Below are 23172 nucleotides of genomic sequence, written 5' to 3'. Positions count from 1 at the left end.
TAATCATTCTAACAAGACAGTGATTTGTGTGAAAGCCTGAAGCTGCCTGAACGTTTCTCAACTGTCGAGAACGCCGATGTTTTGGTGTTGAATCACACATTCGCTTGTGATTATTGCTGGAGATTTGAGATCGTGGAAATAGGAGCAGTTTTCAGCTGGATTAAGCTAATTTGTTAAACTGTGCATGGATCCGGGACGGGTCTACGTGCTGTAGCGGTGGATTAGCATGTAGCCGTAGCCTCACTTTTACGGATACGTCGGCTGGACCTCTCCATATCGGGAAAACTGGGATTAGAGGAAGTACGTCAGAGACATGAGATTAGGAGAAGGAATTCTTGAAGCTCAGATATGTAGTCCTAGTTTCTGAAGAAAGGAGAAAACATTTTAGTATTTAGCCTATTTACTTCATCTGCCTCGGTAAGAGTCACATCCTGCACAAATTTCTCCACACTTCAGGTATTCTATCTATTCTATCCTCCCAAAGTTAAAGCGACAGTTCAAAAACAGCCTCAGTATCATCAATCCAAATGAGCCAATTGAAAAAATCACAACGTCTACTTCGATGCTGGAAGCTGCAGCTGGTACATGAGCGTCTCCATTACAGCAGGATGCTTCATGCAGGGCTGCTTCTCAGTAGTTTCCTCAGTCTGGTCACTGTGTCCAAGTCCCGGCGCGACTTTCAAAGCCATAAGAAGTATCGCAGCGTAATTGTCCTTGGGGCTCGTCATCGCCCGTTCCCCGAGCCGGCCCGCAAACAGCTTGTGCAACATGCTGTCAGATGAGTCTGAGGGTAGCTGACGATGATACGGGACCAAAACAAACAGCTCCTTGCCCGCGGCACTTCCTCGGTCGTGTGCTCTAGCGAGCGTCGCTGGTCTGAGACGCCGCGTAAACAAGCAGCGCCGTTCAATACGGCAGCGTTCAGACGGAGCAGATATGGAGGCTTTCCAGACTCTGTTAGCCAAGTTTATTTAGCCACGGTGTAGCCAAGTGAAAATGCTTTAGCATGGACTGACATTGTGTCAGAATGAAGCAGCCGTCGCCCCCTGCTGGTCGGCTGCAGGATGAAAATAGAATAAATAAGATGAAAATGCAAGATGAAAATGAATAAATAAATTCAAGTGAATGGATGTGACGGTGAAGATTCTTGTTCGTACATGCACATAATTCTACGTGTAAGCGTGTGATTTGGCAAATTTTGTAAATAGACGTGTAAATTAGAAGAGCAACAGCGGCGCTTCCGTGACATTCTTCACACAGAAAATGTGATGGAAAAAGTGATAAAACAGTCACATATGCCTGATATAATACAATATAGTACAAACAAAAGTGTGTGTTCGTCCTGCGGGTGTTCTAAATCTTCAGCTTCAAACTCATACAAAGTATGCAGGTTAAGAGGAATCAGTGACTAAATATTGAGTCTCCCTAAAGTCCCCCATTGCTTCATGTCACAGTGGAAGGGTTGGAAGTTGTGAAAATGTTATTTAACTGGAGTGTTAAGAAAAGCCTCTCCCTGCCATCATGAACAAAACCAAGGAAAACCTTCAACTATTCAAATGTTTTGAATGAAACTGTGATGCAGGTTGAACCTGAAAGCTTAAAATAGAAAATCAGATACCAACTGGAAAAAGAACAAGTTTAACCATGAACTGCAGAGACCATGAAGTAAGGCTGAAGAGAAGAGGAAAAAAAATCTGTTTAACACTGAATTAGGTTTAGAATCAAAACTAAAACGTTCTCGTTGTGACTTTTTTAGAAACAAACTAAGGTTCTGTTTACACGACAATGTTTTCAAGTGAAGATGGAAAATTATCACTGCGTTTTGACAAGTTTTTCAAAATTCTTCTGTGCACACACACGAGGGGGGCAAAGTAGCTGTAGAATGAAACTTTGCTTAATCAAAGCTAAAAATGCTTTTATTCTGATCTGAACTATCAAAACAAAACTAAACAAAAAATGATTTATTTAATACCTGTTTTTTATGGCTTCACAAACAAAAAAATCCACATTAATAAGCTGAATTATGAAATACCTCACTGTAGCAGCCTGGTGTTAATGTGGCTGCTGTCTTTACTCACCAAGTTATCACACAAACTGTATTAAAGACAGGAATGTTTGTGAAATACAAAATAAAATCTGTCAAGCGATTTCCTCCCTTTCCATACCATCAACAATTTCTTCATAACTTCAAACATATTTTTGTAAATTATAATAAAACTGTCTCAAACTTCAGTAAATTCCCCCTTTCTGTACTGTCAACAGTGTTCCACCATTTCAATTTTGGGAATGTTTCTCCTTTGAAACATAAACGCCGACTATGCGTACATAGGAATGTTTAATGGGTCTTCTGATCTGAAAAGAATTTGACTTTTACTTTTAATCATGAATGCATCACGGCGCCATGAGGCGCAGCCTCCTTCGCCCTCCTGGTGTCTCACGATTCACTGAAAGAACTGGACTGTCCGTCCCTGACAACGGGCTAGCTCGCCGATGGCTAACGGCTAAGCTAACAGCGTGCTGCTTTTCAGGAGTGTGTCTGTAAAAGCAGCCGCGGCAGAGGGTTTCAAACAGGTAAACTGCATCTGTGAAACAGGTGCCTCAGATTTTTCTAAATCTTAAAAAAAAGGCAGATAAAAGATTTTGTTCCTCTGACACAAAAATGCAAACAAAACCCCCCAAAAAACAATGTGTTTTAAAACGCTGTCATGTAAACAACTTTCAGGTGATCTCATTTCATTCCACCTAATGAAAACCCAAACGGCTCTGGTGCTCTGAACAGCTTCCTCCATGAGTCTCCGGCTGCTGTTCGTCCAACCGTCCACGGGAATTTCACTTAATAAATATTTAAAAAGCTGGCTCGACCTGAAGCTGGCACTGTGCACAAATCCACCTGCCGGCGCCGAGCTCGCCAGCGTCCAGAACAACCGGCTGGACGCTTTAAAACTTTCACAGAAAGCGGCGACTCAATTACAAACAGGCTGTTGTTCGCTGGGATCGGTTGGCTGGAAACAAAGGACCTTGTAGGGATTCGGCGCCGAGTCTGAAGGGCAATACGGAGCGAGGTTACCTCTACCTCTTTTGTTTTTGGAACCATCTGGGAAATCTGCTCCAGAGTCTCACTGTTCCCGTCACTCTGCGGAGACAGGAGGCCTGGTCTCCCTGGGTGGTGGCTACATCTCACGGCTCGTACAGACGGAGACGCCGGCGTGCGGCGGTGGAGATGTGAGCGTCGTATCCTCGCGCGCCTGTTAGCTCGCTCCCGTCTGAGGGAACCGGCCGAATCAAACTCGGTTCCACTTCAGCGCTGATCTATTCGGAGTTATGGTAATATTGCTGCAGCGCCAGTGGAAAATTAGAACCCGGTGAGTAGGTGCTTGGCTAAAAATCTCTCAAATAGCTGTTTCTCCAGGAGAGAGTATCCCCTCTATGGCCCACGCTTTGACATGCGGCCTGACTGTGTGTGTGTGTGTTTGTGTGTATGTGTGTGTGTGTGCATGAAGCCACCCCCCTGTCCCTAGATGGCACTGTGTCCACTGCGTCCACCGCCCCCTCCCTGCTTATCATGCAGCTGTGTGACGGCCTGTGAATAAAAAATGAAAAATAAAAAGCTTTTGTCGATGGAACTGAAGATTTAGAGCCCAGATTAGCGCATTCATATCTTGGCAGTTAATTAGAGGCGAGGAACTAACTGAAAGCTTTGGCTGCGCCGTGATGGAGCGGAAGAATAGGAGGAGGTGTGACCCCCCCTCCTCCCACCCCCCCGCAGCCACACACACACACACACATGGACACACACACACCTGACTATTCTGCTAATGCATCGCCGTGTGCGCCCACTGAGACGCATGAATATGAATGCTTAACCCACACAAGTGCAAACCTTTCTAATCGCCCTGACAAACACGCTGTAGTCAGTGTGTGTTTAGGTGTGTGTGTGTGTGTGTGTGTGTGTGTGTGTGTGTGTGTATGCCCTCCATAATGCAGGAGATGAGGTCAGCAGGCCCATATTTTACCTGTCAGGGCCGATCAGCGTCGCCTTCGCAGCTGCTTTGCTTCCTCATGTCTGCAGAGAAAGAGCATCTCCTCAATCCATACAGGGGATCTATAATTCGGCTGCAGCTGCAGACGCCCCCCCACACCCCCCCACCCCCCCCCTCCACTGGACTCCTCACCGCCTCCTGCACCCGCACACCAAGCAACACATGTAACCGTGCACGCATCCGAAGCATCGCTCTTCATTTGTAAGGAATAACACGCCATAAAGCCTGTAAGTGGCGTTAGCCAGTTCATTAGCTGGAGTAAAATTTTATGACAGGTCAACTGTCAGCCTTTAAATGCATGAAGCCGCGGTGGTGGTGGGTGGGGGGGGGGGCGCTGCACGGACCCTATACACACACTTAATGCGGCCCAAACGCACACAGAAACCCATTTGGAGAAGCCATTAGCAAATGTAAATTGTTTTCCTGTCAATTAGGGTATGAATTATCCAGCCGACATCGGCGGGATTGATGTAATCTGCTCCTGCAAATTTGACTAAAAGGAAAAGTAGTTGCCTCACATAAAACCCAATCAATAAACTTTTGTCAGCCAGCGACTGTGTAAGCAAACGGCTCGTGAATATCAAGTGGGAGCGTTTCCTGCGCCGGCGCCCTGCTGGTGTAAATCTGAAAGTGACGAATGGTTGTGAAAATAGCAAAAAAAAAAAAACCCTGAGCGAGGCAGCCGGCAGTGCCAGGAGGAGCTGCACGAGCTCCACAGGATGCAGCTCTGCTCAAAATCCGGCCTTCTAGCGTCCTGCACAGCCGCTGCAGGGTGGTGTGGCCATCGGGAGAAATGAAGAAATCAGGGAGTAAAACTGTCAATCAGTTCAATAAAACACACATTTTTATCATATTTCAGTGTAAATCAGATGAATTAACCTTGAAAAGACAATATAGACTCTATAAAGACTATAGATAAAGAATGCTGGGTGGGCTGCTGTGTGTTTGGGGCCGGGGGGGGCTCGTCCTCCCACACTGTAATAAGCGCTGGTTGGCCCCCGCCTGCGGCCCCCAGGACTTCAAACTGCATGAATCAGTGCAGAAGATGGATGATGTTGGTCAGAGAGCTGTCTGCCATGGCCAAGAGAAGGAATCAGTTGTTTGTAATGAAATCAGACGCGTGTGGAGAACAATACTGTAAACATGAACAGTGGCAAATATGGACTGTTAACGACAAACCCACCAAGTCCAGGAGGAAATGGACTGGGAGTCTTGACACTGGAGCGAAACGCTGTTATTGTCCATCTGCTTCTATGAGTAGAAGAACTATTGATGATTGATGTTAACAGCAATGTTGTTGAGTAAAGAGACACAAAACGCAACCTTAGCCTTGCTTGTTCACTTGAAAACATTGTTGCGTAAACGAGGCCATGCCTTCCCAAAAAATGTAGTGAAATTTTAATAGACTTTTTTGCGATCATGATTGATTCATGACAGAAAGTGTTGCAGAGTTTGTATTCCCAGATCTAATACCTTATTGCACTATTGACATTTTATTAAAATACAGGCTTTATTACCTTGAAAAAGTTCAAATTATTAAATTCAATGTCATATTATTATCTGCTAAACATATTTTCTTTAATTTTATCCAATTTTCTGTTCACTACTTGATATAATTTCGTGTCAGAATCAAAAGGAAACACAGGGAATAAAGCCTTTTTAGTAAAATATCAGTTTAATCCTTTGGCTGAACTCTGCAGTCACTTTCCTCTCTCTTGTTTTATTTCTCCTCCAGCTCCATGTCAGCAGTGTTAAGTAGCTCACACACCTTTTTATTAGTCTGCAGTGCAGGTGAAGTTCACTCGTTTCCACCGGCGTGTCGCACCGTTACATTATGCAGCTGCTCTCTTTCTCATACAAGCTCACAATTAGAAACCCGGCGCCGCTTCTCTCGCCGCCCGTAATGCCGTGAATGAGGCTGAGAGTCTGTGACAGATGCTCCGCAACATAAATCAGCCCTGACAGCTGAGAGATGAAGGTGGAAAGGTTCGAGCACTGGTGCACGGCCGCGCCGCAGCCTCGGGCTCAATTTACAAAAGACCAGATAAATATTGAGTGATTTCAAAAAGGCCAGTCGACTCGGATGTGGGCCGTGCTGTAGCTTTGTGTCCAGCAGAACGCTCACGCCACGCTCCTACATGTCAGATGTCTCTGAGCTGTCCACCGTCCCCGGTTCCTTCCTCCCCGAGTTCACTTTTGTTAAGATCTGCATCAGTCCGATTTCAGTGGAAAGACGGTTTAACTACATGTACATTTGGGATGCATTCACACAATGTTTTCAAGTGCAAAAACAAAACTTTCATTGTGTTTTGGGGATCTCAAATGTCTCTCAAGGTGGAATATTTTGACTGTGTCTCCGTGGAAATTGGGGAAACACAACTTTACAGAGCGTCATGACTCCATGTCCAGGAACTTTGGTAGGTCTGGAGTCTAGAATCACCCTGAATGGCAATCCCACTTCACCATCGGTCCAGATGAATGACGGTGTTCTCACGATTGTTTATTGTAGAGAAGTCTTCATCGCACTTTTCGGCCTCTGATATTGATCCGATTTTTCAGATTTGAGTATCGCCCCATCCTAATATGATACTTACATTGCTAATGCCATACTGCAAATATAGAAGAAAAAAAAAGTAAAAGGTTTACCTTGAAAATTTGTATTTAACTTGAAAGCGATACTTTAACATTTTGGCAAATTGGCCCATTTAGCACAATTCCTTAGTCATTTCGAACAGAGTACTTACTTTTTTGTGAGGGCGAGCTGTTGTTTATTCAGAGGTGAGTCGGGGAAGGTTTTCGGGACGGACACAATGGAAGTGGATGGTATTCTTGCTTCCCCCTCGTCAAACTCATCAAATACACAATCCAATAACCCCACAACACTTTGGTGGACACGTTATAATCCGCACATTCACTACGCTGTGGAACACCAACAAATAATATTGTAGCGTTACGACACTGAAGCAAATACTGGGAACTACTTTTTCTTTTGAAATCACTACGCCCAGACGCCACGTTTAGTAAGTAGTTCCGTTTTAGCAATCTTCGCAGAAACAACTCTATCTCGTAATTTTGCATTAATATTTCACAGCGTAGTGAATGTGCGGATTATAACGTGTCCACCAAAGTGTTTTGGGGTTGTTGGATTGTGTATTTGATGAGTTTGACGAGAGGGAACAAAAAATACCATTCACCTCCATTGTGTCCGTCCCTAAAACCTTCCCCGACTCACCACAGAATAAACAACAGCTCGCCCTCACAAAAAAAGTAAGTATGCTGTTTGAAATGACTAAGGAATTGTGCTAAATGGGCCAATTTGCCAAAATGTTGAAGTATCGCTTTAAGTAAATGGTAAATAAAGGTCAGGGACCACGACGCAGATCCAGATCGCTGAGGGAGGACTCTGCTTCCAGACTGCTAACATGTTAGCCTGGATTGCTAAAGCTGCTCGCCTGGTTGTTATTTGTCTATTTCCAGCAGGTCGCATGCTCAGCAGACGGCAGGTGAAGTGAAATAGATCGGCACAGTGATTGGCTGGATTGGCCGATAACCAATCAATCAAAAGCAGTACCAATGTGGTAGCCACCAATTTGATCAGGACATCCCTGCTGTGGGAACCAACAGCACCCACTAGTGGCCCAACATGCTAACTGCGCTGTTTTCACATTTTCATGTAAACGGACTTCGTTTCAAAAGATATCCTGTAAATGAGAAACCTTTATAAAACTAAAACACACCAATGAAGCCTTTTCACTTGAAATGCCATGTAAACGTAATCTCAGGCAGGTTTTTTTTTTTTTTTTATTTAGCTATTTCAGCCTTTTTATCTGTTTTAGCCGTTTTAACTTGGAATCTTTTGGGTTGTTTTCTTCTGAAGCTTCAGCTGCTTTCACTGTTTAACTTTTAGCCTGTTTTTCAGTTTCTCTGGCTTTCAACACGCCTTTGTTGTCCGTCTCCTCGTATCAAACCTTCAGATAAACCAGCGGTGTTGACATTGAAAGAAAATGAGTCTTCCCACACTGAATGAAACTCTTCGACTTTTCTTTAGATTTAATCATTGTTAGTTTAGCGAGAGCTGCGCTTTGTTTCCCACCCGACGTGAAAGGCAGCGTGAAGGTGACACACAGGGATGTGACACATATTTTAGCAGAGAAACCGTTCTTTCATTTAAAATCCCACTTTTTTGTCACCTTGAGCTGTGAGATAAAAGTGCGTTTGAAAGATTGGGTGGCAAATATTTGAAAAAACATGATGAAAATGTTAATTTACATGTTTCTTTCTTTCGTTCTTTTTCTCTTACATTCTAAATATCTCCAGAGGGGCTGAAGAGCCGCAGGTTCTGACACATGAGGAGTTAAAGCTGTGTGATTGCATGCTTCTGGAGTCCTTGAGCTCCGGTAACCGTTCTGTTGGTTCAGTAATTAAGAAAAGTGAAGGTGGACAAAAAGGCTGTGAGGTTCCCTCCCCCCCCCCCCCCCCCCCCCCCCCCCCCCCCCCCCCCCCCCCCCCGTTACCGTGCGGGTAAACAGCTGCTTGTGGCTAAAAACACTGACGTAAGTGTGCAAAACGCTAAAAGGAGAGCGCTGAAAGAAGCTAGCACGCTCCATAAAGCTGAGGGGAACTGCAGAGTGCAGTGAATATAAACACACACACACACACACACACACACACACACGCTGCTCTCTGCCTTTGTAAACATGGCTCCAGTGTCATCGCTTGTTCAATTGGATGTTGTTTCCTTCCGCATTAACTTTTTATCGTGTTGACTTGTGCAGAACAAATTTCCACCCATTTTTCGGCGCTGAAATAACACCAAAAAGAAAGAGAAAGAATCCCCCCCCCCCCCTGCTCCAGCGTGTGGAGGGAAAAAGGGAAAGAGTCCCTCAGCCGAGCGAGTCCCTGCTGGCCTCCTTGCCGGCGTCGCCTGTGGCAGGATGAATGAGTTAATATGTAGTCATTGTGTGAGCGGGATATACTCACACATGGGGCTGTGATATCCGACATCAATGGGGCCATTGCAAGTTAATGACCAGCTCTCTGAAAGCCCATTTGCTCGAAATATGGACAGTGTAAAAACGAGGTGGGAAGGCAGGTGCTGCTGCCATTGAGCGGCTCATAACCCGGCCATATGGCGGCGGCGAGGAATCTCATTCGGCTGTGGCGTCTCACAAAGGCCCGACTAAAAAGAAACCCAAAGCCATTCCTCGGTTACCAAGACTTCGAGACCTTCTAATAACGGTTTTCTCCCCTTTTTTTTCTTCTTCTTCTTCTTCTTCTTTCCCCCTCCTCAGTGCATCAATGAACAGTGTATGAATCTGCATAATCGTCTGCAGGTAAATGACAGCGTTGAGCCGCAGACTTCATTTGAATAGAAATGATACCACTTCTTTGGTATAAAAGGAAATCAGCGAGGCGATGGTATCTTCCCTCCATCCACCTCCCGCGTTCACACCAGTGAGTGACAGCCACCCCGCACGTCTGCAAACATTTGGGAACAACAGTTTTTTTCTTTTTATTTCTGGGAATTGTTTGGAGTCAAAAGGAGCAGAAGACAATAATAACTGGTTGGGAAAAAAAAAAAAAAAAAGCCAAGTACCAACACAAAAAAAAAAAAAAAAAAAAAATCAAAGTGAACATACACACCGACTGACTGGTTCTGCATGGAAGTGAATGAGAACAAAGAACCTCGGCAATAAATAATGACATAAATAATGAGAATAATTAAAAAAAGACTAACAACATATTGCTGGGAGACAATGTCATAGAAATGAGACATGAAATTAGCTGTACAAGAAAGAGAGAGACAAATGCAAAATAAATAAATAAAACTACGAGTTGAGCAGACAAGACGTCACAGTTAAAAAAAAAACAAATAAAAAAACAAACACCTGTTAGTCAGTAAGGTGCTAGCAATAGATCTCCAAATCCATCGTAATCCGTCTTTATTCTCTTATTCGGTATTTTTCTTTTTAAATTTCCAATAAAAAAATAAATAACATGACGAAAGTAAGTCAGAATCAGGAGAAAGGGGAGCAGGAGGAGTCCCTAACACAAGATCTGAGGGGGGAGGTGTTTCCTATTTGACTGACAGCTGTCCCGATGGTCGGATATTCATGCGACTGTAGAGAGAAACACCATCCAGAGAGACTACACGTCTAATCTAACAAACATTTGCTTCCCTGACTAAACAAAACGCTCCTGTGTACATCATTTCCCACCTCCAGGCGTTAACAGGAAAAACAGTTTAAAAAAAAAAAAAAGATTTTTTTTTTTCTTCTTCTTTTTGCTGTTGTTGCCATGTTGCTACAGCAGAGTGATTAAATCAGGTGGTTGGCCTAGACAGGAAGAAGATTCTAAAAAAACAAGGGGAAACAAAAACCCAACAAACCCTCGAGTTTCCTGTACAATATTGACCTGCAAAGCACAACGGCGAGATGTAACAAAATATGTAAACATATTTGCTGTTTTTGACACAGTCGTCTGTGACAATAGATTGAATCACACTTGTTCACACCTGGAGATTTTTTTTCTTTTCTTTTCTTTTGTTTTTTTTCCTTTGAAGATTGTGACAATTACATCTCTGCCAGACACGGACCATGATGATGCTCTTTGCCACGGCGCATCAGGAAAGAAAACCTGACTCAAACAAGTGAAAACAAAACAAAACAAAACAAAACAAAAATTCACACAAAGGGAAGAAAACAATGCCTTCGAGTTTAGAGAAACAACAATGAAACAACATTCTCGCCTGGCGGTTCCACTCTCGCACGCTTGAACGCTGTCTAGGATTTGGACGCCGTGCACGGCAGTCCAATCCTGAACCGAACGGGAGGGATGGAGGGAGGGAGGGAGGGAGGGGAGCTATGGAGATACACTGCTTCTGTATCCCGTCCTGCTTCAGCACATCGACACCTGATCGGCCATCGCCCTGCCAACAATCCCCAGAGTATAAATTAAATAAATTACTGAATGAATAAATAAAACAAGAACCAAAAAAAAACGAAGCTGAACTGAAAAAGACGGCTTTAAAGTACATGTATACTTTACCTCTTACCGCATCCATGAAAGCTACATTGAATGAAACCGTTTTTTTAACGCGAAATCAGGTTTTTGACTTCCGACTCTTCCCGACAATCATAGTTTCTTGAGGTCCCTCACTTACACAGATGCCAGCACCACGTCACATACACCTCACATGCATGCTCAGAATGGCCGAAATGACAGTGATCGTATTTTACAGGGTTACAATGGACAAAGGTCGCTAGAACTCCAAGGATCACACACACACACACACACACCTGGCAACAGTCCTGTTGCGGTGTGTCAAGCGATGTTATTCACACTGCCAAATGTCTCCAGCAGGGACTCCTTCATGAATGTCCGACGTCGAGTCCCAGCAAAGCCGCTGTGCTTACAATAGTAAATGTGCTTCTGTAAGCCAAGGTTCTTTTTGTAAATGTTTCAGTGACCCAGCACGTGCCGAGTTCTCAAGAGATTTAATTCTTTTTAAATCACAGTTGCCAATATGGTACTGTCAAAATGTTTCTAACTGTGTTCCAAACAGTCTCTTTTTTCATGTGTTGGGAAATGATTTGATTTCTATACATAGTATTCCTTATCCTTGTCTTTCGGTCTCTTGCTACTGGCGCTGCCTTTGGCGCTGCCGCTGGGTGCTTTATCCTTCACCACAGCGCCGTTGGTTTGCGCCGAGTTGCTGATGTAGTTGCGTGTTTCGTCCACCTGGTAGGAACCCTCGTCCCTGTTCCTGTACTTGTACATGGCGTAGAGGAGAATGAGGATGCAGAGGGCGGCGGCTGAGACAATGCCCACCACCATGCCCGTGGTGCTGCTGGACTCCCGGATCACCTCCGAGGCCCCCGGCGGCACCCGCCGCACCACGCCGGGCACCGTGGGCAGCGCGGCGGGCACCGTGCGCAGCATGGGCGAGGTGATGAAGGGGCCCCTCGGCTTGGTCCCGTCCATATCGATGGACGTGGGCAGGGGCAGCAGGACTATGTCCGGCTGCGGGGGTTTTACCTCGCGGTTGTTCATTTTCCCGGCGGGCAGCTTGGGTGGCGTGTCCGAGGGGACCGCCGCCGGTGGCGTGCCCCGGAGATCGGGCAGAGGCGAGGTGGGTGTAGTCCTACCTGCCTCGGAGGCTTTGCTAGGCCTTAAGTCCTTGGCCTCCCACTTGGGCGCGAGGGCTTTGTAGCCGCCTTCATAAGCCGATGTGGTCAAGATCTTATCTGTTACCAGGGAGAAGGTGGTGTAAAAATCTTCATCGTCAGTCGGGGGCAGGCTTGAGTCGAAAGCTTCGCCAGAGCCAAACCCCGAAATCACCATGCCATCATCATCATCATCATCACCATCATCACCACCATCACCATCATCACAATCATCGTTGCCTCGGTCCGACAAGCAAGGTACCCCCGCCTCAGTGGCCATGGCCAAGGATTCTTTGGTGGTCTCAATAATGGTGAGGACGGGGCGGAGGGTTGGGGGGAAGGGGATGAAGGGAGAACGGGTGGATACAGAAGGGATGTCTATGGGGTCCTCGACTAGCACGGGGATGACTAGCTCCCCTCCTGGAAAGTGAAAGAGAAAGAGAAAGCAAGTCAGAAGGGTTGCGAAGGTTTCCCCCCCCCAGCAGCACAGCAAGAAGCAGTCAGACATCAAAAGAACCGGGAAACAAAGAAAAGAAAAAAGCAAAGCTCAACAAATGGAGGAAATGAACCAAAGGTAAAACCAAGAAAGAAAGAAAAAGCAAAATACTGTACCAGTGCAAAAACAACCAAACTCAGAACCAAACAAGTCCCAAACCAAAAGAAAACAACAGCCAGAAATCAAGTTTACATTGCATCAAAAGGCTTTGAGGGATGCACAAGGGTGAGCCACGCTAAACTGACGCCTACTGGTTGTACTTCTATTTCTTTCCAGTGTTCTACAAACTAAATCATATCTTTGTGCTGCAATTAAATTCACCATTTATCGTGTTTCAGTAAATTAATTGCGACGTCACGCAGTCTGTGGCTCCGTGTTCGGTCCTGCCGAGCGTCTGTTTGCGGGAGAACTTCAGGCTTTTAAGAGGCAGGTTCCGTTTATCCACAACGAAAAGCTACGAGCAGCCGGAGTTGTGCTCGGCAGACAGAAAGAAGCAGCTGGTGCTGGAATTTGTTTTCGATTCATGTGGAAAACCAGTGGGCTTGAAAGCGAGTTAACTGGGTCTGAAATGAGAAAGCGTTTGGAAGGTGTGTGGCTGCTTGTTGACCCTGTCGACCTACACAAGAGAATTAATGCGAACAAAAGTCTGACACTGCAAAACTTAGGCCAAAAATGACGGAAATAAACGAGAGAGTTCGAGGTTAGGGTTTCTTTTTAGTCTTCAGCATTAGTGGGCTCCCCTATTTGCCCTAGCCTCTTGCCTTTTGACCCCTACAGTTACCACAGTGGCACAAAGTCAGCGGGCAGTTCAGCGACACCTGAATGTTTGCTTGCTCTTGTCGCAACGTTACCAACCGAAGGACTGAAAGCTCAGCCCGCTCCCCTCTATTCCTAATAAATCCACGTCAGCTTCGTGAGATCAACCCGCCCTCCGCCCTCCGGAAAGCCTTCGAAACATTCAGATGTCGGCTGAAGCTGCGTATCCTCTTGCCAAAGTGGCTTGTTTGGATAACATTGCAAAGGCTCACAAACAGGGCACTATAAAGAGATGCAAACCTTTTGGAACAAAAACAGAACGAAAGGAGAAAGGAAAAAAAAAAATTCAAATGAAATGAAGAAGAACACAACGGGAAATGAAGGAAACGGAAAATAATAATTAAGGCATTGCAAAAAGAGTTCAGAGTTAGAGCAAACATTGTAAGAAACATTCACAAAGTAAAGCCACAGATAGAGCTATCCAGAAAACGGATTAGTAAGAAGTAGGAAAACAAGAAATAAAAGAAAACAGAACAAAGTCAGCTTGAGAAATCATAAAAGCCTATTTCAAAAAAACAAAACAAAACAAAACAAACTAAATAAAAAAAGAAACAGTTTTGAAAGGAAGAAAGCATACCATCAGATTTGTCAACTTACATCAACAAATTGCCCGCATGATTTTGGCAGGAAGAAAAAAAATTTACAAAAGAAAGTTGTGTAAGAATGCCTTTGGACAAGTTAGGTTAGTTTCTTTTCTTTTCTCTTCTGATTAAGTAGTATATATTTCTCTTTTTAGACAGGATGGTACAGGGAGGCAACAACACATACATCCACACATCATGACATGAAAAATAATCTTCACCATTCTGTTCAGGATAACTCTTCTGCTTTTTTTTTTTTTTTTTTTTGTTCTTTTCATAATCGTTTGTATAAAAGAGAAAACGGTATATCTATAACTCTTCTTTGATTGTTAAGTCTCTCCATAAATATCTACAGCCTGATTGGATGACTCTTTTTCTTTTTTTTTTTTCTTTGTTTTTTTTAACTTGTTCATTCGTTTTGAACAAATGGACGACTGTACATATCTTAGATTCTCTAAGTAAAGGGGTACTTTTTTTGGGGGGGTAGGAAGGGGGTGTGAGACGGGAGGCGGGACCTATGAACATACTAGGAAGGAAATGACATAGATGGGGGTGAACGTGTACATCAGTTGCCATGTCCATGTAAAGGCGGCACGAAGCGGTCGGGCGGCATTAGAGCTTTTGGCTGTAAGGAAGGGATGGGGATATACAAACAATGAGCATATACATGCCCATCTACAAAAGAGAACAGCACTCTCAACACTGACAGTTTTACAAACCCTAAGCTGCAACTTCTTTGCCATGCACGAAGAGTAAACAGACTCATTCATCGATTTCAATCCAAATTTATCAATCGTCAGATGGCTACTGAGTTAGCAGAGATTAGCAGAGAAACAAGTTTGGAACAGTTTTTCACAGATAGTGGTGAGGGTCTACTTTGGAGGCGTCTTCTCTTTTTTCTCTATGAGTGCGTGAATTTGTGAGTCCAATAGCAGTGAATTTAGGGAGCCAATGTAAAGAGAAAACACTTTGTGAACGACGGTCAGTTCATAGAGAAAAGAGGAAGCGTTGCTCTAATCAGGGAGGAAATCATCATAACATCGGCAATAGTGATCCTTAGCAAATTAGCAGAGTTAAAATTTGAACATTTTCAGAGAAGAAACAAGACAGATTCACATATATGTGCGTCGACATATATGCAACCAAAAAAAGACAAAAAAAAAATATATTAATATATATTCACAGATTAGCAAGCAAGAACGAAAGGCATCAAATTTCTCACACTATCAAAGATGAACAACCAGAAAGCACACACTGAGGCAGACAAAGAGAGGGGGGGACAGTTTAGAGGCAAAGTGTCACCACCTTCGCTTAACTAATAATAAACACTTTATTATTAGTTACTGCAGTACATTTCTCTTGTTAGTATTTTAAAACACGGGACAGGGCGTGCAATCTGGATGTACGTCAGAGAGAGAGGAAGGTTAATTGGACATGTTTTTGCTCTTCTTTTTTTCCCTTTCCTTTGGATTTTAGCTTCACTATAAGAAGTTGGGTTAATGCATGCTTAAGTAAGTTGCATTTAGGGAAAGTAATATACAATAACAGTACAGCAAGCCGGGGGAAAGGTCAGTGGGAGGGGCTTAAGGTGGGGGAGGAGTCAAAGGCCAGTAAAGGTTACTGCCACCAAAGGGCTGTGGGGTATTTCTCGAGCAAAGGAATCGTTGATTAGCGGTTAACAAAGGGAGAAGGTCACACCATGGGTGACACAGAGGAACGACTAAGTGGCGTTTAGCTCGCCACACTCACTAATTAATCAAGGGGGGAAGCAAAGGGATAATTAATGAGCTGACATTTATTCATATTTTCAGATGCTTTGTGGTATGTGCATAACCAACAGCCTTCGTTTGACAGACAAAACGTCTGGAGTTCCACAAGAGGGCGCTACGCTGTGGGTTTGAATTTTACAACTAATGAATTTAGAGGATATTTTATGTTCAATATCTTTAAAAATGCTAAAAACACAATCAAAAATAACAAACTTTTTTTTTTTGTGCCACAGAAATATCTACTGGAATTAGCAAGCTAACCGCACATGGCTTGTAATACCATTTCCTACCACAGGATGGTGTATTGAGTCACCAGAATGTGATTTTATATTTATTTTTGGTCTAAACATAGATGTGGATGCTTGAATTCTAAAAAAAGAACCCGTGAAGAACAATATGAAAGCTTCATCTGCATATGATGCCAGAAATAAACCACGTTAGTTAAAATGTTAACAAAATTAATACTAGCATAGTTTTCAGTTTTCTAGTGGCTGCAGCTGTTACTAGGAAAAGAAATGAATTTTGATCATCAAGTTGCAAAATATTAAATACTGATTGATGCCAATGTAGCTAATCGTATAGCTTTAACGACAGCATACACTGACCAGACGATTAATGTTAAAGCTTAGTGATGTGCTAGGACTGACCTGCCATATCGATATTTTGCTGTTAGCCAGTGAAAAATCAACACATTGCCTTTAGTCAGTGGTTTCTTGGTAGTGGTGTTGACCACTTGCTAACTCAATTAGTTTGTTCTGCATGGTTTCAATATACTACAGTAATATTTAGGAATAAAACAAAGTCCACAGATGGTGTTTAAACAATTCAAACTTACAGAGCATGAACTACAAGCAGAAATGTTGATTCTGTTGTTTTGTGTAAGTTTATGAGCTAAATCATATCCAATGTTCAGTCAATATTGTAAATATATAGACCGTCACAATATGGTGAAGAGGTTCTGTAGCTTAAGCTAAATAATCTTTAATAAAAATCACTTTCTTTCCAGAAGAACAATGCTGAAGTGAGTGAAGTGTGTTTTGGTTCCTCCGGAGCAGATCGGTTCATTGAGCGAAGCGGCGCCTGTGAGCACGGCATTGTGTCGTAAATATGGCATCTGTCACACCGAACTGACTGCATATTATCGACAGTGACATCTTAAATGTGGATTTTCTGACCGGCCGAGCATGCCGGGCGCAGCGCGGTCGCGTCTGACACGACACACAGCAGCTTCCCACGGCATCACCCTGATCTCCTCAGCCTCGGCTCCGGTTGCATAAGACAAGATCACAATTCAATAACAGAACCGAGGCTGCTCCAGCCGCTGGATCAACAGCGGCGGGGCCAGGTAAATGTTTTCAGCCGCGGCTTTATTTGTCTGACTCTGCCCTCGTTGTCTCTGCCCTGTTTGCATCCCTTCACTCCACATTCTCCGCCAACGGCTTTCAGCGACTGTTAGCTTTGTGCTATATCAACAAGACGTTTGGACGGGGAAGAATCGCTGCCGTCAGGGTCTCCAGTAAAGTCAGCGCGGAGGACCTTGATGTTTTGGTAAACACTTTAATCCCGTGTAAGCTCTTGCACAAGCGTTGCATGTCTTGCTGCATTTCCGAGGCAGACAAACACTCCGGTTTCTAATGGGTTTGCTCAAGCAGATTGCGTTTGTTTTCCGAACTCGTCGAGATGGATGGGGATTTTATTCTAAGCCCCTGCCTCACTGGCAAATAATTCTCCACTCGGCTAGACCTGCAGCCGGTCGCTGTGTGCTCCTTCTTTCTCTCTCTCTGTTTTGTTTTTTAACAAGGGTTTCTTTGTGCCTGCTGAGTGGCCTTCAATGAGAAAAACTCATCGACACAAATGAGAAAACATAAAACAAACTTCATTTTGAAGCGGCTCCTCTTTTCAAAATGCCATGTAGGACAGACGCTATCTGCTGCCCGCCGCTGTGGGCTTCTGAGGGAGAATTAAAAGTAAATGTAGTTACGACTAAACGCCTGATTGACTGCCTCAGCAGCTCGAAGGCTGCAGATGCAAAACAAGCTCAAAGCAGCACTTTCCCCTCGCTCCCCCTCTCTTCCCTCGGCGGCCTGATCCCCGTGTCCATCCAGCGTTTGCTGAGACTTCTGAACGGAGATGAATCCCGACGCCGCGTGTGGGATTTGACGACGCCACGCCGTGAAAGCCGGTGCACCGGCGCCGACCGTGGATGAACGGAGCGCCTGAGATTTCGATGCTGTGAATTGTAGGTGAGTCAGTGGTTTGGGGGCCCTGAAATCCCATTGTGGCGAACGCATTGTGGCGGGAGGCCTGCTGCAGCAGATTCATTCACCTCCACCTACTACAGGTAGGGAGGCGATTAGCGGAGAGCCTGCAACACGCAGATTCTCAGCGTGGACACATTTAAAGGGACATGGCAGGGATTAGATCGCTGCGCTGAGCTTTTAAGAAACATGTCCGTTTAAAGCACTTTAAATCATCTTATCTGGCTTCTGCACACCCCTGCTGAGGGAAGCCTAATTTCTAATCGATGCACAGTCGTTTCAATACCAGAAACTTTAACAATGTTGTGATTACTGCTCCAGCACTGCGGGGGTCTCCGCTCCGAGCGGGCTTGCAGTTGCTCTTTGAAGCGGCAGCCGCTAATCCGTCATCATGTGACCGGCCGGAAACCCGGCGTATGGAATTGGCAGGCATGTCCAGCAGGCGTGGTTGATTTCCTGTACGGCCGTGAGGCCGCATCTACGCACCCGGGGGACACGTGTCAGCTGGTTAACCTTTAAGCTGATCTAAGGCCCGCTCCGGAGCGACGGCCGGACGGGGCGGCTTGACGGAAGGCTGATGACCGATGCCACGATTAAACCCGGCGATCCATCACGATCGGGCCTCATCGCGTCGCTCACACTTTGGTCTCAGTGTGAAGCAATGACGAAATCACAGAAATGAGTCTAAATCAAAGATCTACGACCCAAAACTGATGAGATGAAGAGAATTCTGTGCATATAGGAGATGTTTGTCCCGTTTGATCAGAGGCTGGAGGATCTGTGTGTGTTTTTGCGGGGGGGGGGGGGGGGGGGGGGGGGGGGGGGCCTCAATGTCGGTTGTTGCTCAGAAAAGCTGAAATTTCAGTCACAACAGAGGTAAGGTCACCCGGCATCCTGCAGCTCAACAGAAACTAAGTTTAAAGAGGATTCTGGGTGATTCACTGCTTCACATAACATCTGCTGGGATGTGCTTCTCATCTCCTATCAGTCAATATTGATTTTCTTTAGGGACGATAACAACTTTCCCTGACTCTTTCTGTTGGTTTGGGCTCTTCTCGCTCTGGAGGGAAATACCAGTGTCCTAAACGCTTTGAGCATCTGATCGCTGCAACTTTGATAAAAACCGGAGGAGCCGAACAAAACACAAACTTTGTTGGCTGACAAACCAAAACAATGAGCTTTAAAGTGCTGAAGCACACCAGACACCTCGGTCTTTTTATATCGCACCTCGTCATCTTAGGCAGGGTTGTCAAACAAACTGTGAGAATAGTAGCACTGAATCATTGTATATCAAACACTCCGAGATGAAAGTTTAGAAGTTGTTGGAAAGAGGAGAGCTCCAATGGAGCCATTTGAATTCTCTGTTTCTCAGGATACTTTTTTTCAAAACAGCCAGGAAACCAATGGAAATGATGTTTTAGCTTCACTCAAGATTTTTATTCAGCTTTGAAATTTTCTGTTTGCTGAGGAGCAAAAAACTGTTGGTTAAAAAATGTTACTTTAAGACTTTTTTCCCCTCATTTCTGCATCAGTTAACTCGACATGACATGGCACTCAGATTGAATGGCGTTGGATTCAGAGCTCCTAAATTGACACTAATTATTGTATTTTCCAGAGTATAACTTTCAATGGCGGCCTTCAGAGTGACATGACTCCCAGTCTGTATTCTCAAAATTGGCAGTTTTATGGTTGACATTAGACCTTCCCCTCGGTATTCCACACCACGTAGAAATGTGTTGCTTTGCTCTGGCAGTCAGTGATTATGGTTTTCTTCATCACTGCAACAGTTTGTAAACTTTTTGTCGCTTGTTGATATAAGGTGCATGACTCAAAAAGAAAAAAGAAGAAAAAAAAGACTGACTTATAGTCTGAAAGTTCTGGTAGCTGTCTGCACGTTTCGAGTTTATTTCAGCTGTTCTGATTGTTTTCATGTTAATGTAAGGTTTTCACAGTGTGAGTGACATGCATGAAGTGAAGACAGTAGGTGAAAATATCAGACTTTGTACATGAATAATTTGTTCACGGTACCATTCAGCATCTGACTAAGCTGCAGCAGTGATATTTTCTCACGTCTATGGATCTGTCTCATTAAAGAAATTTTAAAAAAGAGTTCTATCCTGTTGGCATCAGATCTAATAATGTTTATCGGATTCAAATGTTTTAATTTATGACTTTATGAGCATCATTTGCATCAATTACGACAAAATAATTACTTATTAATCACAAAATTGCTGCGATTACACGGTGGCGACAGGCTGCAACACTATTAATCACTGTGAAATTAAATCACAAATTGACTTGGTTTCCATCAAACTGAGCATCCCATTGATTTAGCCTCCACAGGCTAGTGGATTTATTCTCTGGAGAATTCGCCGAGCTTCTCTCTGCACGCTGTGTTTTGGCTCTCTTGTGGAACTCACAGTTGGAGGGAGGGGGGGGGTAAGAAGAGGGGGTAGAAGGTAAGGTTTAACCAGTGTTTTTTTTTTTCTTTTCTTAAACACACAGACGACACGACCACGCGGGTGCAGACAGGACATTCAGACGCAGACGGAGCGCTGACAGGAAGAAGCAGGCAACGGGCACAGACACAGGGGGAGGGGGGGCTGCCACGTGAGGAGGAGGAGCCCCACCCCCCCCCTCAGCACACACCTACAACATGTAGTAGAAGCCAGGTGGGGGGGGGGGAGACTCATGGGTGGAGAGGAAGCAGAACGCTGGATGGACGCCAATCATATCCATGCAGAAGCCGGGGGTGGCGGGCGGAGGGGGGGGGGGGGGAGGGGGGGGGGCGGGCTGGTGGGTGGGGTGGGAGGGTGGTAGTGGTGTGGGTGGGGTGGAGGGGTGAGGGGTGGGGGGGCTTATAGCTAGTCTACGGAGCTGCTGCGGGTACAGTCCAGTGACAGTGTGCATGCCACAAATGCCTTCTACTTGGAGCAACAGATAGAAATAGAAAAACAGATATACTTTGTGGCAATAAAAGTCTTTTTATGCCATCTGCATTCAAACAGACATGTATATGCAGAACGGCGAAAAGAAAGAAGGTGGGGTGAGGCGGGATGGAGGAGGAGGAGGAGGAGGAAGAGGAGAGGAGGAGGAGGAGGAAGGGTACGATCAGAAAGAAGGTGGGAGACGGAGGAGGAGGTGGGAGGGCGGGGGAAGGTCGGGGGGGGGGGGGGGGGCATTCTTTCACACACAACTTTCTTGAGACAGAATGGGATCGCCTGCACAAGGCCCAAAAAAAGGGTGATGGCAAGAAAAGATTTTGTTGCCGTTCATTTCCCGAGGTTGTATCGACAATGGAAGGAGGTGGGGGGGGGGGGGGGGGGGGGGGGGCTGGTGGGATGACGTCTCTTTAGAAGCCAAAAAACATGAACACAAACTTGATGAGTTGAAGGAAAACGAGGGAGGAGGAGGAGGAAGAGGGGGAGGACTTTAAAATTTTCCAACCACCAAAAGTTCATGCGGCACAAGATGAGGCAAAAACGGGAGGAGCGGATCTATCCTTGCTTGGAGGATGGACGACGGATGGTGAGGACGTCGGTGAAATAATAATGATGAGAATGAAACAACCCACAACAAAACAAGGAAATAAAATCACCCTTCTCTACTCAACCCTCCCCGATCCCAAATTAAAATCAAAATGAAGAAAACAAATCAATGATAAAATAAAAAGAAACCCTCAGTCGGGTCCAAACCGATACAGAAGAGAGATGTTCATATGTGGAGCACAGAAAAAGAAAAAACAAACAAAAAAAGAACCAAAATGCAACGGAAAAGAAACCAACGTCATGTCATGCAACTAGTTCATACGACTGGAAGCGGGACGAGGAATGAGGGAATGAATTTCTGTGTCAACATGGTGGAATGTACAGTATGCATGAGTGTGTATGTGAGTGTGTGTTTGTGTGTATTGCCACTATATGAGATGAGGGCACCGTGCTCCCTTTGGACTGTGCTGGCTTCTTTTCACTTCCGTTTGAGAATACTTGGGTTTGAAGAAGGAAAAAAAAGGGAATTTGAAGGAAAGCATTGCTAATAAGGATTCCAGGTCTTTTGTTAAAAAAAGACGTAAAAAAAACGATGAAGCGAGTATCTGGAGAAGTTTTTTTTTCCGATTTCCGTGAGAAATAAAGAAACGCTCGATTATGTGGCGTGCTCCGCGGCAGCAGACGAAGTGAAAGGGCAGCGGCTCGGGTCTCGTTATCCGCTGCGAAGAGTGGACATATGCTCTGCGTTAACCCGAGACCTGTTTAGCTAGATTAGCGCGCCGTCAATTAGCGTGCGGCGCCGCTGTTTCTGAAGGACGGCGAGGCGAGGCAATCAACCCGCCCGATCTGCCAATGATTTCCAGGGAGCCTGAAGGGAGCCGCCTTTCAAATACCGAGTCAGTTTCAATCCGGCTGGCGGTCTCCGGGATCCTCTGCCTGCTATTAGGATGCGCGCCAGCCGACATGTGATTGACGGCTGCTTTTTTTAAAGAATTTCTTTTCCTCCTCCGACTCGTCCAAACCCAAGTTGCCTCAAAAATAACCACTCCTTTTAAATGTGAGGCATTTCATCTAGCTATCTTATTGATTTATTTTGGTATTATTTTCAAACCCTACTGTGTAAATTTCTTATCACTTTGGTGTAATCACAAAGTGATAGTGGGAGTGTGTGTGTGTGTGTGTGGGTGTATGTGTGTGTGTATAACAGGGAGGAAGGGAGAGAGAGACGATGCGCACAGAAATTCGAGGATATCTGTTCTCTATTAGAATGTTTCAGGTAAGGCAAGCCTCCGACGAAGGAAACAGAGGTACAAACAAGAGAAGAAGAAGAAGGGAGGAAGAGGCTCTGTTGCAGTTAGTCTGCTACATATCACAGTATCTAGAGGCTGAAAGCATCTTTGTTCTCGAAAGAATCTCAAAATGTATCCTCTGTCAAGAGAGACGCACACACGCACAGCAAGAGGAAATCAACCATGTACAGGACAGATACATTTTGAAGCATCAGTGCGGGCGACATGGGGCTTGATACTAATTTCGTACTTTGTTGAGTAAAGTTTTTT

The 23172-nt window shown here is 44.9% G+C and overlaps 1 protein-coding gene and 1 long non-coding RNA gene across 2 annotated transcripts in view; one reads left to right on the top strand and one right to left on the bottom strand.

Annotated features, from left to right (window-relative positions):
* Positions 1-3470: 3470 nt before the first annotated feature.
* LOC115401642 (uncharacterized) lies at positions 3471-22865 on the top strand. The gene is made up of 3 exons (XR_003932981.1): positions 3471-3484; positions 21659-21661; positions 22779-22865. It is a non-coding gene; the product is annotated as an uncharacterized LOC115401642 (long non-coding RNA).
* Positions 11546-23172, bottom strand: part of nrxn3b (neurexin 3b) — a 322512-nt gene continuing 310885 nt past the window's right edge. The window contains exon 25 of the mRNA XM_030109917.1: positions 11546-12625. Coding sequence (XP_029965777.1) covers positions 11640-12625 — 986 coding nt within the window. The 3' untranslated portion in view covers positions 11546-11639. The remainder of the gene's footprint in view (positions 12626-23172) is intronic.

The sequence above is a fragment of the Salarias fasciatus genome, chromosome 15 (genome assembly GCF_902148845.1).
Source record: "Salarias fasciatus chromosome 15, fSalaFa1.1, whole genome shotgun sequence".
NCBI lineage: Eukaryota > Metazoa > Chordata > Actinopteri > Blenniiformes > Blenniidae > Salarias > Salarias fasciatus.
This window is presented reverse-complemented; position numbering and strand designations above follow the sequence as displayed.